The 15,953-nt window shown below is 51.8% G+C and overlaps 1 protein-coding gene across 7 annotated transcripts in view; it reads right to left on the bottom strand.

Annotated features, from left to right (window-relative positions):
• Positions 1–15,953, bottom strand: part of LOC122213827 (long-chain-fatty-acid--CoA ligase ACSBG2-like) — a 34,465-nt gene that overhangs the window by 3,072 nt on the left and 15,440 nt on the right. For 2 of the 7 annotated variants that reach the window (XM_042928152.1, XM_042928151.1), the window contains exons 6-13: positions 15,211–15,294; positions 12,825–12,974; positions 9,239–9,415; positions 6,459–6,640; positions 6,054–6,293; positions 3,722–3,942; positions 1,209–1,348; positions 813–1,059 (exon numbers count right to left, since the gene is read on the bottom strand). In XM_042928152.1, coding sequence (XP_042784086.1) covers positions 813–1,059; positions 1,209–1,348; positions 3,722–3,942; positions 6,054–6,293; positions 6,459–6,640; positions 9,239–9,415; positions 12,825–12,974; positions 15,211–15,294 — 1,441 coding nt within the window. Of the gene's footprint in view, positions 1–812; positions 1,118–1,208; positions 1,349–3,721; positions 3,943–6,053; positions 6,294–6,458; positions 6,641–9,238; positions 9,416–9,576; positions 9,583–12,824; positions 12,975–15,210; positions 15,295–15,953 lie in introns of those variants that run through there. The other 5 variants (XM_042928155.1, XM_042928154.1, XM_042928153.1 and 2 more) reach the window with 5 other exon arrangements.

The following is a 15,953-nucleotide window of genomic DNA, read 5'->3' as shown; positions in this document are numbered from 1 at the left end:
AACTCGTAGTTGAAAGGACCAAGGCTTGGAGGGACAAGTGCCCCCTCGAGGGACAGGATTTGAACCCAAGTCGTTGGAGGCTGTGTGTTTGCCGTCACTCTAACTCTTTGCTGTCCATGCCATCAGACTACAGCTGAGTGCTGAGAGCAAGCCCCAGAAAGGACATTGGTAGGAGGCAAGACCTCCGCCCGTCCTGGAGAGGGCAGGGTGCAGGGGGCAGACAGACCAAAATCAGCCAATACATGGGGTAACTCCAGATGATGATGTGTTACAGGGAGAAGATGGCGGCAGTGTAGGAGGCGTGCCCTATGAAGGGCGTCAGTGAGTCACGTCAGCTAGGATGGCCAGAGGAGGCCTCTCTGAGGAAGTGTGCGGTAAGGTGAGACCTGTAGGTGAGACCTGGACAATGAGAAGGAGCCAAAGAATTGAGGGGGAAGGGCATTCTAGGCAGTGGGCACAGCAGGTGCAAAGGCCCTGAGGCAAAATTTGCCTGGGGAGTTGTGGGAACAGCAGGGAGGCCTGCGCAGTTGGGGTAGGGTAAGTGAAAAGGGAGAGGTCAATAGGAGAAGGGTCATGCAGAGTCATAATGACTTGGCTTTTATTCCTAGAGTGAGAGACATGCTGCCCTGGGTAGAAGGGACCTTGTGTGTAGGGGGGGGGGGGAGGGGGAGGATCTGGGACACCAGTGAGCTGGAGGTGGACCCTCTGACCCCCAGAAAAGGGCACATTTCCTTAGAGCCCATGTAGTCCTGGACACTAGCCAGGGACCAGCCTCCAAGTGCCAAAGACCACCTGCTGTCCAGACTGCTCACCCAGCTCCCCACTGGGGACAGAAAAGTCCTTCTCCAGGATGGCCCACTTCTGGATCCTCTGTGCATTGGAGATGGCTTCCTCATTCACGGCATCTATGCCCTCCTGGATGGCCTTGTAGACCAGGGGGTCCCGCAGCTCCAAAATCTCAGAGACGGTGGACACGTGGCTTCCCAGTTTCCGGCAGAAGTTGATGGCCTCCGAGCTTAGCTCGTCCAGTGGCTCTCCAGTTATCCCGTCCATCTTACACTGCCCCAGGAGACCCTCGTCACCACACCCAGTGACCGCGCACGCTTCCTGGCCACCCTGCGGACCAGGAAGCAGATCTCGGACCCACAGGGGCGCACCCTCCGGACCCTGGGGCAGAGCCCCCCCCCAGGACAGCAAACCCACGTTACCTTCAGTGTCAGCAGGATGCTCAGAAAGTTTGCCTTCTCTCCCACTAACATGGCATGACTGATCATGGGAATCTTCTCTTTAACCATGTTCTCAATGGGAATAGGGGCCACGTTCTCACCGCCGGCTGTGATGAGGATTTCTGGAACAAAGCATGGCTCGGTGAGGTTTCAACAGAGACAGTACAAACGCCCCGCCCCCTCGAGGATCAGAGGGGATCAGAGGGGACGGATGCTGGCACAGATGACCACCCTCTTAGAAAACCCCAGAAGCAGAGGAGGACCTCTGCCCAGGGCCGGGACTCCCACCCTGCCCTTCTCTAGCCCACAGACCCAGCGTCACTCTGCTCCTGTTCCCTCGCCTCCTTGAAATTCCCAGCAAATGTCCGAGTTCTGTGCACAGGACACTTGGACAGCGCTGTATTAATCCATTGCCAGTTTCTTGGTCCTCTGTACCCTGATCCAAGCCCTCCAATGTGTCTTGCTTGGAAGACAGCGACATGCTTCTGGCTGTGCCCCCAAAAAACCCAAGTCCTTAGGTGGCATCCCTAACTTGGGCAGACCTTAAGAGAACTGCGTCCCTTTTCCTCCCGGCCACTCACGTTCTCCAGGAGCTCCTCCTCCCGCCCCGGCTATGCTCCCTACTTGCTCTGTCGTCCAAGGATGCCGGCTGCCTCCTGTCCCACCCACCCAAGGCCTGTCTTATCTTTCAGCTGTCCGGACCGAGGTTGTCACGGCAGTAGTGATAATATGCTTGTGTGACGGACACCTGTGCGGGTGTTTGCCCGTGACTCGTCTTCCGGGTAACCAGCCCTGCTGTTTCCGTAGGGGACTCTTCTCCATCGTGCACGCTTGTGGTTTGGGCCAGGACCGCTAGGATGAGCACGTGACCCGGTCTGACCAGTCAGTGTATTCCATTCTCTACAGCGATTCACTTCGAAATGGGATCCAGTGAGAGTCAGACCTAAGACTTTTGCTGTCCCTGAGGGTTAGGGTGAGCCTTGACTGTTGGCGGCCATCTTGTCACCAAATGGGAAAAGCCCCTTCCAGAAGGACCCCAACACCAAGGACAGCTCAGTAAGGGAAGGATAATGCCAATTCCTTGTGATGTTGTTTCGGCACCTGGATCCAGCCAGGCCTGAAGTGAGACCTTTTTGGACTTTTCCATTTTTGTGCCAATAGTTTCTCTTTGTCACTCAAACGTATATAAGAAGGGTTTTCTGTTGCTTATCATGGAAATGATGCTAACATAGCCCGCTTAGTGAATAGTTAACTGCCTGTGTCAGGCTCACTGTCAAATGCTCTGTCAACATCAGAGGTTGGCAAACTATAGACTGTGAGTCCAGTCCAACCTTCCATGTTTTTGTCTGACCACGAGCTAAAAATGGTTTTTATTTATTTTTATTTTGTTTTATTTATTTTTATCTTGTTTTATTTATTTTATTTTATTTATTTTATTTTATTTTATTTTTTATTTTATTTTATTTTTTAAATTTAATTTAATTTAATTTTTATTTTATTTTTTTATATTTTATTTTATTTATTTTATTTTATTTATTTTATTTTATTTTTTATTTTATTTTTTAAATTAAATTTAATTTAATTTTTATTTTATTTCTTTATATTTTATTTTATTTATTTTATTTTATTTATTTTATTTTATTTATTTTATTTTATTTTATATTTTATTTTATTTTATTATATTTTATTTTATATTTTATTTTATATTTTATTTTATATTTTATATTATATTCTATTTTTATTTTGTTTTATTTATTTTATTTTATTTTATTTTATTTTATTTTATTTTATTTTATTTTATTTTATTTTATTTTATTTTATTTTATTTTATTTATTTTTTGAGAGGGAGCATGCAGAACCACACACAAGTGGGGGAGAAGCACGGGGGAGGGTGGGTGGGAATTTTAAGCAGGCTCCATGGAGCCTGATGCAGGGCTCAATCCCATGACCCTGGGGATCATGACCTGAAACCAAGAGTCAGATACTCGACCGACTGAGCCACCCAGGTGCCCCTGGTTTTTTATACTTTTAACCGGTTGGAAGGAAACTCAAAGCATAGTATTTGTGACGCGTGAGGATTATATGACATGGCCACGTCTGTTTGTCTACATGTTGCCTGTGGCTGCCTTCGTACCCCAGTGGCCGAGTTGAACAGCCCTGACACAGCTCTCCGTCCCTCAGATCCAAAGAATATTTGCTGTCAGGCCCTTATCAGGAAGAGCTGGCTTATCCCTGCTCTACAGCAGTTTCCGTTCATCCTCACTGAATTCTTATAATTATGTCGATCTCAGAGCTAGCATGGGTGTCTCCACCGGGACCCTTCTTTCCGGGGCCAAATGCTGGGCGCCAGGGAAGAGCTGAAACCTGCAGAGGGGTTGTCACTGTACCTCTGTGGGGGCCCTCCCCCGGGTAAGGTGGGGGGCTGGGAGCCTTTGCTGGTGAGGGTTCGGGGTCAGCCTGCCTACAGGAAGCCCCTGTGGGGCCAGCCCCAGTACCTTTGATGCGGCCGGTGATGTAGAGGAAGCCCTGGTTGTCTGTGTAGCCCAGGTCCCCGGTGTGTAACCAGCCTTCGTCGTCGATGATCTCCACGGTCCTATCTTCCATATCCAGATAGCCCATGAAGACGTGCCGGCCCCAGATGCAGATCTCCCCTATGCTGTCCTTGTTCTTCTGGTACAGCATGTTCTTACATCCATCCATGACTTTGCCACAGCTGCTGGGGGACGGGAGGGGGGGAAATCAGGGCACAGAGAGACCGGGTCACCCACCCAGGTCAGCCCAGGTCTGCAGCCCAGGCTCCAAACGCCGCTCAGCTGACCCACGCGGGATCTGCTGTCTCACCCCCTCTGGGACCTGGTGGGCGTAGAGAGTTCCGAGGAGAAGAAATACAAGTGGATTTTAAATATATGCAAAGATTTTTTTTTCAACCTCACTCATAACAAAAGGAATGTAAATGAAAAGTTGTGTTGAGATACCTTTTTTTTTTTTTTTAGCGCAATATATGGTACGTGTACAAAGCGCTTGCTTCAGCGTCGTTTGTGGTGATGAAAGATGGAGAAAAAGCCATACGAATCCCAGCAACAAAAGGCCCCGTTGAGTAAATGAGGTACGTGCCCCCAGCGGGATACCACGCGACTGCTGAAGACGGGGCAGCTGTGTGCTCGGATAGGGGAACGTTCTCTACCGGGTAAGAATCTCTCACCTGCCAGATCCATTGGGTTGCTGAGCGTGGGTGGTGAGTCAAGACTGGGTGTTTGTATGACAAACCCAGATGGTGAAGGACACCGGGTTACCTGACTTCATTTGGTTCTCAAGCTCCAGAGAGCAAGTAACAGTTGAGAGAAGACGAGTTTTGGGTTCATTGTCACGTAGAAAATACTTTGGTTTGGGATAGACGTAGATACATCCCGTCACTGCTTATGCAGAGGTTAAGTCATAGGAAATGCTGTGGTGGCTTTGCCCTCGGGAGGGCGTTAGGGGCTGAATCGTGCCCGTCACTCCCCCTACAGGTTGGGGCACAAGCCCCCAGCATCTCACAACGTGACCGTGTTTGGAAGTAGGGTCACTGCCAGTGTAATTAGTTACATTAAGACGAGGTCCTACTGGAGTAGGGCGGCCCCCAATCCAGCCGGCCTGGTGTCTTTCTAGAAAGGGGAGGTTTCTCCTTCAGACACGCATGTGGGGGGAACCATGTGAAGATTAAGGCGGGGATCCGGGTGATGCGTCTGTAAGCCCTGGAACGCCAGAGGTGGCCAGCAAGCCCCAAGCCCCACCCCAGACGCCAGGGGAGGGCCTGGGGCAGATTCTCCGTCACCCTCAGAATGAGCCAGCCTGCCCACACCTTGACCTTGGACGTCTGTTCTCTGGAGTTGTAAGAAAACGTTTCCCTTGCTTGAGTCTGTGGGACTTAGTTATGGTGGCCGTGGCAAACTCACATCGCAGACTGGAGATTTGGGGTGGGCGGGAGGGAGCTTTTCACCGCGTCATTTTATGCCTTCCGAGTTTGGGGACGAGGGTCTGTATTCCTCATTCATTTAAAGATGGAGGCCGGGACTTGCACCTTTCCTCTGGTCCCTTGTCTTTAGGGAAGGACTGCCCTTTGGTTTTGGAGAAACTGCACTGGGCATGTGGGTTACACCCCAAATAGGCCTCAGATGGGACTTCGGAGTGGGGATGGGGAGGCTGAGGTGCAGAGCTCCCCCACAGCGTAAAAGCAAAGGGCAGGAGGTGGTTTCGCCATGTTAGGAAGATTGAGCTTACTTTCTGCCAAGTTCAGAGGCGGTTGGAACCTGGCCAAGCGTGAAAGGCAAGCTGGACTTGTGATATGAGGGCAGCGAGGGGTCAGAGAGAGATGGTGGGAGCTCCTGTGACTGTCAGACCCAAAGAGAACTCGTCTTTGGTGTTCCTCCTGTTTCAGTGTCCTTAGGTCTCTACTCCTGCCGCCTGGGACCAGCTGAGCTTGGGAGGAAGCCATGGGGGCCCATGGACGTGTTTGAGGGGGAGCATGGCAGGGATGAAGGGTCCTGAGGTCTCAGGAGGTGAACCTGAGGTGGGCGAGTGAGCCTGGGAGGGCTGTCTGCAGGCAGAACTCACAAATTACAGTGGGGGAGACCCCGGAACATTCTAAGAGTCCTTGTCTGTGGGCTCTCTGGCACATGGGGGCTTCCTTGGTCATGAGGATGTAGGGCTTGGAGGCTGGAGAGCAGGGGCCATTCTGGACACTCAGGCCAGGGTTCCTCTTAGCTCAGTGGCTTGCCCACCCTCCCACCTTTAACCCCTGACCCCCATGTTGCTGGAGGGCTGGGGGTCTGCCCAGGAGGCCAGTACCTTTGAATCCTGTAGCTCTCCCGGCTGGATGTGGTGTGGGGTCCTGAGCTTTCACTCATACCGTACATCTCGCCTATGGGTATGTCCAGGCTTAGGAAGAACTCAGCGGTCTGTTGGTTGAGGGGTGCGGCTCCGCTGATAAAAGAGTGGCAGCGATCAAGGCCAAGGGCGCTCTTGACTTTGCTGAACACGAGGGCCTTCGACACGCGGTAGCTTATGGGAGTATCATGTGTCCTGTGACTAAGAATGCCAAGGACAAAAAAAATAAAAAAAAAAAAGAATGCCAAGAACGGGTCAACAGTCATGGACAACCAAATGGGAGTGGGTGGGGAGCCAGCTGGAGAAGGCTGAGCCCCTTCACCCCCTGCCCTCTCCCGGCCTGGCCCCACTGGACCCTGAACCTACCCCAACATCCATTTTGTATTGATCTTGAAGCCAATAACTCTTCCCCATGAAAACACCTTCTTCCTCAGGCTTGAGAATTTGGCGCCAGTTTCCTTTATCCTCTCCTGCATCTTCTCCCAGATTCGGGGCACCCCCAGGAAGGCAGTAGGCTTTACCTCCTGCAGAGTATTGATCAAGGTGCCCTGCAAGAGACCGAGCTGATCTGGCCGCGCCTGCACCTCGCATGGAACCCACATGTCCATCTCTCCCCAGTGTCCAGCTCAGCCCAGGAGTACCTTCTCTTTGCTGATTGGCCCAGGGTGAGTTCCCCACCCAAGGGAGCCAACCCATTGGCTGGCCGGTAGCCAATCAGATTTCGCACGCTCTCTAGGGATTTGGTGGAGCCCACAGACTGGTAAAAACAAACCAACCAACCCACACCTGACCCAAGCTTGGAGTAGAATTTTGCACAACCGTTAAGGATGTAAGATTCTCTCCCGGTTAGATTTATGGGTTCAGTGCAATCCCTGTCAAAATCCAGGCAGGTTTTTCCACACAGATAGATAAGCCCACCTTAAAAATTTACATGGAAATGCAGAGGACCTAGAACGACCAAAGCAGTTTTGGAAGAGAAGAACAGAATTGGAAGAAATACTATTTGATTTTGCAATGTAGTCTAAAACAGGGCGATTGCCCTGGTTTGCTCAGAACTGAAGGAGTTCATGGAACGTGGGACTTTCAGTCATAAAACTGGGGATGTCCCAGGCAAACCAGGGCAAGGTGGTGGTCCTGCCAGAAAGCCAGAAAACTCCGGTCAGTGAGGTTCTGGCATAAGGACGGACGTACAGTTCGACGGGGCAGAGTAGATTTATGAGCAGTCCAGTGGAAGAAAGGCTATTTCATATCCTGGAAAATAAAAGAGCCCAGCTTAGTGTCTTCTCATCAAACACAAAAGTGAACTCAAAACTGAGCACAGACCTGAGTGTAAGAGCTAAGATGCAGAGGCTTTGTGGGACACATGACAGAAACCTCTGTGGCCCCGGAGCAGACAGGGGTCTCTTGCATAGGGCACTACAGTCATGAAAGAAGAGAGAAACGACCTCATCGGAGTTAAAAATGAGAAGACACGATACTGGCAGGAGGTACTTGTAAACCAGCATTTGGTTAGAACCCAACTATAAGAAGATACACAACCAAATTTTAAATTTCTTTTTAAGTTGTGTTTACTTATTTTGAGAGATAGAGCGAGCATGAGCAGGGGAGGGGCAGAGAGGGAGCCAAGCAGGCTCAGTTATGTCACTGCGGAGCCTGACATGGGGCTCGAACCCACGAACCGTGAGATCGTGACCAGGCGCCCCAACCAAATTTTTAAATGAGCAAAAGAGGGGCGCCTGGGTGGCTCAGTCGGCGAAGCGTCCAACTCTTGGTTTTGGCTCAGATCACGATCTCACTGTTTGTGAGTTCAAGCCCCGTGTCGGGCTCTGCACTGACATTGTAGAGCCTGCTTGGAATTCTCTCTCTCTCTCTCTCTCTCTCTCTCTCTCTCTCTGTCCGCCCTCTCAAAAATGAATAAATAAAAAAAAATTTAATGAGCAAAAGATTTGCACAGACTTTTTCTCCCAAAGAAGGTATACAGCCGGTACCAAGCACATGAGGCGGCACTCCCCCCACCCCCCACCCCCACACACACACCGTTAGTCATCAGGGAAATGCACACAGCGCCTTCCTGCCACTGAGACAGCAGCGGTAGGGACAGCAGTACCGTGGCCGCTCTGGGGGGAGTATGAAATGAGGCGGCCAGCTTGGAAACAGTGTGACAGTTTCGTAATATGTTAAGATACTTTATCACCTGTTGGGTTGGTGGTTTGGAAACTGTTGACAGTATTAGGAGTTGATAAGGATGCGGAGGGAAGGGAACGTCTCGGATCTTGAAGCTGCATGTGGGTACAATGAAGCAATCAGCCAGAAAAGAAAGTGTTTGTCATCGAGTGGCTACAACATCTCAGACACGAGCACGTGGGATGTGGGAGAGGGGCCAAGGAGATGCCGAAGCGGAAAACAAAATGATGAGAGGAGTCTGCCAGGAGAACAACAGGAGAACAAATCTTCTAGAAGGAGTCACAAAGGCCGTAGGACTTAGCATGCTCGATGCCTCTGGGCAGAGTCATGGTCCCCTGAATATGTCACACCCTAACCCCAGAACCTGTGAATATGTTCTCTTTCACAGCAAAAGGGACTTTGTAGATGTGGTAAAGGGCCTTGAGATAGATTTGGTTTTTTGGAGCTTTTTGGTGCTGGGAATACTGACTTAAACACACACGCACGCACACACAGACACATACATTTTGCTTTAAAAAATTTTTTTAAAATGTTTGTTTATTTTTGAGAGAGAGACAGAGAGACAAAGCGTGAGCAGGGGAGGGGCAGAGAGAGAAGGAGATGCAGAATCCGAAGCAGGCTCCAGGCTCTGAGCCATCACCACAGAGCCCGAGGCGGGACTTGAACTCATGAACGGTGAGATCATGACCTGAGCCAAAGTCAGACATTCAGCCGACTGAGCCACCCTGGCCGCCCCCAATATGTTCTGCTTTTAATACCAGTCACATTGTTAGTTTGGGGTGGTTCAGCGTACCACCTACACAACCATATGGGGATGCCCTGACGTGGGTAAAGACATAAACTAAAAGAATGTAGTCAACTATTTCCACTGCTCCTGTGTTGCAGCGTAAGAGAGAGAAGGAACCCCTGGACCGAGGACTCAACAAAACCACCCCCTAACCCCGGGCTGCCCTCAGCCTTACCTTGAGAGCGTCTGGCTGAGCAAAGTAGGTGGAGGCCCCGATCTTCATGGTGACCCAGATGTCCATCATCTGAGCCGCAATGTGGCTGAGGGGGAGGTAGCTGACCACCACCTCCTGCTTTTGTGCAGCAGTAGACAGGCCACAGTTCTTTGCTGCTGCTCCTGCCGTCCACGTGATCTAGAACACAAGTCGGGCTCACCACCCAGGGTGCCCCGCCCTTGCCAGGGGGCCGTTTCGGTGCAACTATTTAACGCACGCTGACAAAGCACCGACTGGCTGCTCGGCAGTGCTGTCCTACTTTGTAAACAGCAAGTCATAGCATCCTGGGGTCGGTAGCTATGATTCTGTACATTTGACAGGTGGGAAATAGAAACACGGAGCAGTTAAGGAACCTGCCCGAGGCTAAGGGGAGCTGTGAAAATAGTGGGCAGCTTTGGGGCTTGAAGAGCCCCTTGGATCCAGCAACGGGCCCTAGAACCAGAACGTCTTCATGGAGAGTCAGAAATCCAAAGGACTCAGTGAGTGTCCCAGGATCAAATCCTGACTCCACTACTTGCCCACTAGGAGGCCCCGGGCTCTTTGCTCATCTGTAAAATGGGCACAGGGGCTTCTCCTGTCCAGCAAACCGAACAGCCTCCCATAATCCCATCACACAAACACGCAGCAGTTAGCACATCCGTGGTTTTCTTTCCCCACCGCATGCCTCGATGTGAAGTCTTGGCAGATCTAGAATTTCACAGTCTGCATTTCTCACTGGTATCATAAATCCCCGGCAAGGAATTACCTCATTAATTTCAGCCACACGGGCCTCCACGTTGTTCCTCCGACACACGAGGCAGGGTCGTGCCTCAGGGCCTTTGCACATGCTGTTCCATCGGCTCGGAATGCTCTTCCTCCAGCTTTCCCCCCAACCGAGTCTTTCTTGAATATTACGTTTCTGCTTAAATGTCGCCAACTCAGAGAGGCCGTCCCATGCCCCCCAAACCGACGTTCCCGTTGTCTGCCTGATCCCCTGGATGTCATCACCACAGCCTGCATGATTTTATCTGCTCATTCCCTGTCTTCCCGAGGGCCCTCACTGGTTCAGTGCAGACTTGATGCGTGTTTGTTGAGGGAGGGAGGAGAGAGATGAGACGTTTAAGTGTGGTGAAGTTTGCTAAGCACTGGCCCATCGCGAGCCCTCAGGATCAGGCCCACTTCTTCCCCTGGGCCTCAGGATGGAGGGAGTTTCCTTCTTTTCCACCAGCCCGTTGCTTACAGCCTGTGCTCTGAGGCACCCAGCAACCATTCGTCCAGGGAGGGGGCTTGGCATGTGTAGACGATGAGGTCGGCCCCTGGTGTCGACCCTCCTGGGTTCAGATGCTGGCCCAGGGACGTTGAGCACGTCATTTTCCCTGTCTGAGCCTCGGTTTCTTATCTGTGAAAGGGGTTCACGACAGTTTCCCTGGCGGTAATGGGTTTAGTGAGGGGTTCACACATGCTTATGTTGGCGTGGCACAGAGTGCCCTGTAAGTAGGAGAAACCTGGACCTGTCGTGTCTACTGAGAACACCGGGCTAGCTTTGACTTCGTGCTTTAAAGACGATGATGTGGGCACCTGGGTGGCTCAGTCGGTTGGGCGTCCGACTTGGGCTCAGGTCATGATCTCACGGTCCGTGAGTTCGAGCCCCACATCGTGCTCTGTGCTGACGGCTCAGAGCCTGGAGCCTGCTTTCAGAATCCGTGTCTCCTCCTCTCTCTCTGCCCCTTCCCTGCTCATCCTCTGTCTCCCTCTATCTCCCCAAAATAAGTAAACATTAAAAAAGATGGTGATGTGATTTCACAGCGAATGTTAGCACGGCTGGGTATGGCTTGCTGCGTGTCCGTGTTTATGCTGTGGGTTTCCCTGCCGCGCGTCTGTTCGGAGCTGCGGTGTTTTCCTTTCCCCTCACGGGGGGGACATTGGACATTGAACATTGAACTTCAGACACTGAACCTCTGCGTCTGTCCCCGAGGTTGCTTCCTCTGGGGGAGCCAGCCGCCGCACGACGTTCCGTGACCTCGGGGCCACTGCGTGGCGGGGTACCCCAGGCCACGTGAGACAGGTGCGTGCGCCCTTCTTGGGCCAGGAGGCACCAGCTGACGCTTCCTGGGGCCAAAGAATCTCCCCGCTGAGCCCCGCCTGAACTCCAGACCCGGAGGAATCCACTGCTGGGGTTTTAAGGCAGCCCGAGTCACCCGACACAGTATCTGAAGTAATTTACTCCGTGAGGCATCTCTAAGAGGAAGAAGCCCTTCTGGTCTCCCTGTTACAGATGGGGAAACTGAGGCCCCGAGAAGATGAGGAACTTGTCCCAGGTCACACGGCCAGCAAGTGGGAGTGCCAGGACTCAGACCCAGGTGGGCTCACGGGGGGACCTGTGCCGATCACCCTTATGGGAGGGGAACGTTTCCCCGGACACGACGGACGAGACGAGAGGGAGAGACGCTGGCCAGGGTAGGGTGAGGGCCTACCTAGGTTCCTTGCATCCATTTATTCACGGATTCCATAGAGGCCCTGGGGTGGTTTATTTTTGTGGGTGTTTTCAACATGGAAGCCCGGGAGGGCTTCATGGAGGCGATAACGTGTGAGCAGGGACCTGAAGCAGGTGAAGCTACAAACTGTGGGGCTCTCTGGCAGCGAGAGCGAGCAGAGGGCACGGCCTGGTGCGTCTGCTGACCGTCCGTCTAGGCTGGGAGGCAACTTCGCGTAAACACTAGCGATCGTGCTGATGGAGACCCACCATCGCCGGTCGGGGGCGCGTCCTGCGGATGCTTTTCTGCTTCTAAAATGCACACGCGTGCGCCTTGCTTGCTGACGTTGTTTAGTTTTTAACACAGGGCACGGTTTGCCCCGTCTGCCGCTCTGCCCCTGGCTTGGACGTGTTTACGTCGCGTCTCTGCTTAAAACCCGACCTGCTTTCTGTCCCTGTGGATAAGTTGGCATTTCTTAGGTTTTATATAAATGGAATCCCTTAGCATCTGTTCCCTATTTTTTTCCTTTTTTTCTCCTGCAACGATGATCTAAATTGCTTTCGCTAAAAAGACATAAATTGCCTTCGCTTGTGGACTCTGTCCAGACATATATGTCTTTTCCAAAGACGCAGCCTTTCCCGAGTAACCAAAACAGCGACTTCTGCTTTACTTCCGAAGCACAGAATGTGTGTTCTGCTCTCTCACATACGTGTCTTACTATCAAACACCGTCAGTCCTGAGCTCTCTCCAAATGGGAACTCATTTCATTTTCAAAACAGCCCGCCAGGCGGGGATTGTCGCACCACACCCATTTTACAGATGCGCAAACTGAGGCCTGGGGCCATTGGGTTAAGTCCTGAACGCAGGTCTGCTCTGAAGTCCTTGATTTCAGCCCTTGTGCTACACTGCCCTCTTTGGAAGCGTTCTCATGACTGTTCCATGCTTCACTGGGTGGGAGCCGTCGTGTGCCGGGCCCCTAAATGCCACCCTGCCCCTGTGGGTCAAGAACGGAAAGAGCCTGAGGGCCCCTGGCCCAGGGTGCAGGGACTCCGGGTGCTACCGAGTTCATCACTGTTGGCAAAGACCACACTTACGTTGTCGTGGCTCAGCATCACTCCCTTGGGGATGCCTAAGGTCCCAGAAGTATAAATGATCACTGCACACTGATTGGGCCTCTGGCTTTCCATGATCTGGTCCAGCTGGGAATCGGGGATGCTGTTGCCAAGCTCCATGAAATCATTCCACTGTGGAAAGAAGAGACAGGCAGAGCATGAGGACCCCAGATGTGAGGGTGACCCACGACACGCCAGGGGTCGCCCTCCCCAGTCAGGTCGGGTACCAGCAGCCTCTCTGAAGCACGACTGCCAGCATGAGGGAAGGCTTAGGATCACCAGTCCTGGTGCCTCTTTAAAAAGCCCTAAAACGTTTGCTTCTCCTCCTCCACTTCCTGGCCCGGCTGCTGGGTCTGGGCATGTGACGGCCGCTGGTCCAATCGCACTGAAGGTCAGGGCTTTTGCTGGAAGTGCTGGGGCAGGAGTGAGTCATCTGGACACGAATGAGTCAAGATGTAGCCCCGGGAGCCACCAAAGGTCAGCCGGCAAGTAAACAGGAACCAGCCTTCTGAACCAAGGTGGCCAGACTCCAGAGCCCGTGCGCTTAACTGCCTTCAACTACGATGCCTCAGAAGGCGCTGCTGGGTTGTGTGAATGGAGTGGCCGCACAGGATCTGTAGCACTTCTGCCCGGGAGCCCCAGCACGGCTCTGGGTGAGGGCGGTGCCCTGGATTCCAGACGGAGGGCACACAGCGTCCTCCAGAAGTGGAGCCAGGGTGATGCCGGCCCCACGGCAGCAGGTCATGTCTCAGGGCGTTTGTGGTTTCAGCGAGGACAGCGCTGCTGACATCTAGCAGGTGGAGGCCAGGGGCACCGCCTGGCATCCGACACCTCACGGTTCGGCCGCACGACTAAGAATGATCCGCCCCAGATGTCCAGAGCAATGAGGTTGAGAAACCCCACTGTAGGTAGTGTTGCCAACAAGGGAGTTTTTTGTTTTTGTTTTTGTTTTTTAAGGTATCCAGACCTCAGATATTGTTGCTGTGGTGGCCACTCTTAACCTCTAAAATGTCTGTGATTCTGATCAGCTTTCTTCCTTAATCAGTCGCCATCCTGGTCTTGATATTTGAGTGTTTTCTGGAAGGCACACAAGCTGCCGAGGGTTCTGGTTGGCAGAAAGGATCATGGGCGCCTTTTGTCCGCCTTGCACGGAGGGCAACCCGGAAAAACTCCGTGACGTGTTAGGACTTCTGATCCAAGTCATGAGTTTGAGAGTCTGATCACATGGGCGTTAACAGGAGCTTGTCTCGTGGCTTCTGTGAGATCACTCCGTGTACCGTCACGCACCTCACCCCTGCTTCGGCTAGCCTGACGTCACCATGCTTGGAGACGCCGCAGAGAGAGAGGGAGGTATAGGAGGAGGAGCCCGGGCTGCAGGACCAGAGTGAGGACTCGACACTTAGCCTCTAGGGCAAAGTTTAAGAAGATGCAAACAACAGAATAAAACAAAAGGGCAACAAACCTTTGGTAATCAACATAAGTAGTATTTTAATGCAATATTTTTAAAGTCACTAACAACGTTAAAAAAAAAAAATCCATGATGGGGGCACCTGGGTGGCTCAGTTGGTTAAGCGTCCGACTTTGGTTCAGGTCATGGTCTCATGGTTCGAGCCCCATGTCATAGGGAACCCGCTTCAGATCCTCTGTCCCCCCTCCCTCTCTGCTACTCCCCTGCCCTTATTCTTTCTCTCTCTCTCTCTCTCTCTCTCTGCCCCTCCCCTGTTCACGTGCTTTCTGTCTCAAAAATAAACCTTAAAAACACGTTTTTAGATCCATGATGAATGAAATATCAAAAATTTAAATAAAGACAGGCTCCAAGAACGCTGCTGGTCCCAGCCATAGCAGAGCCGCTCAGCCCCGGATGCATAGTAAATGGTGCTTAATGGTTTTAGCAAAATAACCAATTCTGATTTGGATATAAAGTAAATATTTAAAAAAAATTTTTTTTTTAGCATTTATTTATTTTTGAGACAGAGAGAGACAGCATGAACAGGGGAGGGTCAGAGAGAAGGAGACACAGAATCTGAAACAGGCTCCAGGCTCTGAGCTGTCAGCATAGAGCCTGATGCAGGGCTCGAACTCGCGGACCGTGAGATCATGACCTGAGCTGAAGTCGGCCGCTCAACCGACTGAGCCACTAAGTCACCCCTAAAGTAAATATTTAAACTCAATGCTGTGAGTTTTCACACACCTAATTTCCCACAAGGCAGTATTTTTTCAATGACCTTAACGCTCTGGAAAAGAATTAATAACAAAATGATCGTTGTTGTCTTAAGCCGTCAGTCTGGGGGGAGATTTGTTTCACAGCAATAAATAACCAGAGCACACATCTTCCCTTGCGAGGCCGCCCCCCCACTCCCACACTTACAGAGTACAGGTTATCTCTGCTCTCCTTCATTGGCAGCTTGTACTGGATGATCGCTTTTAGGGTATCCATCCTGCCCCGCGGAATCTGAAAGAAAGTTTCGCATGGGCCTCTTGGCCCTGGGAGAGATTGAAGGCGGGTGCCCGTCCCAAGCAATCTCCCACAGCCGCCCCAGCCTCCTTTCTTTGTCCTGCCCACCCTGTACGGCACTGCTGTTTGTCCCAACTGACAGGACACGCCCTGGTCTCTGGACTGCTGGGTTCCCTGTGGTCCGTATCAGTGGCATCCTGCACTTCAAGGCTGGTGAAGCCCACAGCCTCCTGGGTTCTGCCACACACACAGCTGTGGCTGTTGCTTGGTGAGCTTGCCCCTTGTGCTGTGCGGCCAGGAGCCAGCTAACCTTCTAGCTGGAATTGGGCAACAAAAATTCTCTGTGAAGGTGACCGGGACCTGGACAACTTGAGAACTTTCTACCAACACCTAAGACGCCAAGGTTCAGTTGAGCACGCCTGCAGGATTCTTGTATCTTGTTGATGCAGAGGAGGGGGTGTGCCTCTGTGCCATGACAGAAGTCACTTCCAGCACCCAGTGTGGTAATTACAATTATAACCAAGACCCCCGTGTGGATTGAGAGAAGAGAGGACAGAAGCGCTCATGACGGTCAGACAGGAGGTTTCTGGAGAGGAAGAGAACAGACCTCTAGAAAGCTTGGAGCAGGCAGTGGCCGGGGATGTTTGAGGACTGTG

This window comes from Panthera leo, chromosome A2 (assembly GCF_018350215.1).
Source record: "Panthera leo isolate Ple1 chromosome A2, P.leo_Ple1_pat1.1, whole genome shotgun sequence".
NCBI classification, from domain to species: domain Eukaryota; kingdom Metazoa; phylum Chordata; class Mammalia; order Carnivora; family Felidae; genus Panthera; species Panthera leo.
This window is presented reverse-complemented; position numbering and strand designations above follow the sequence as displayed.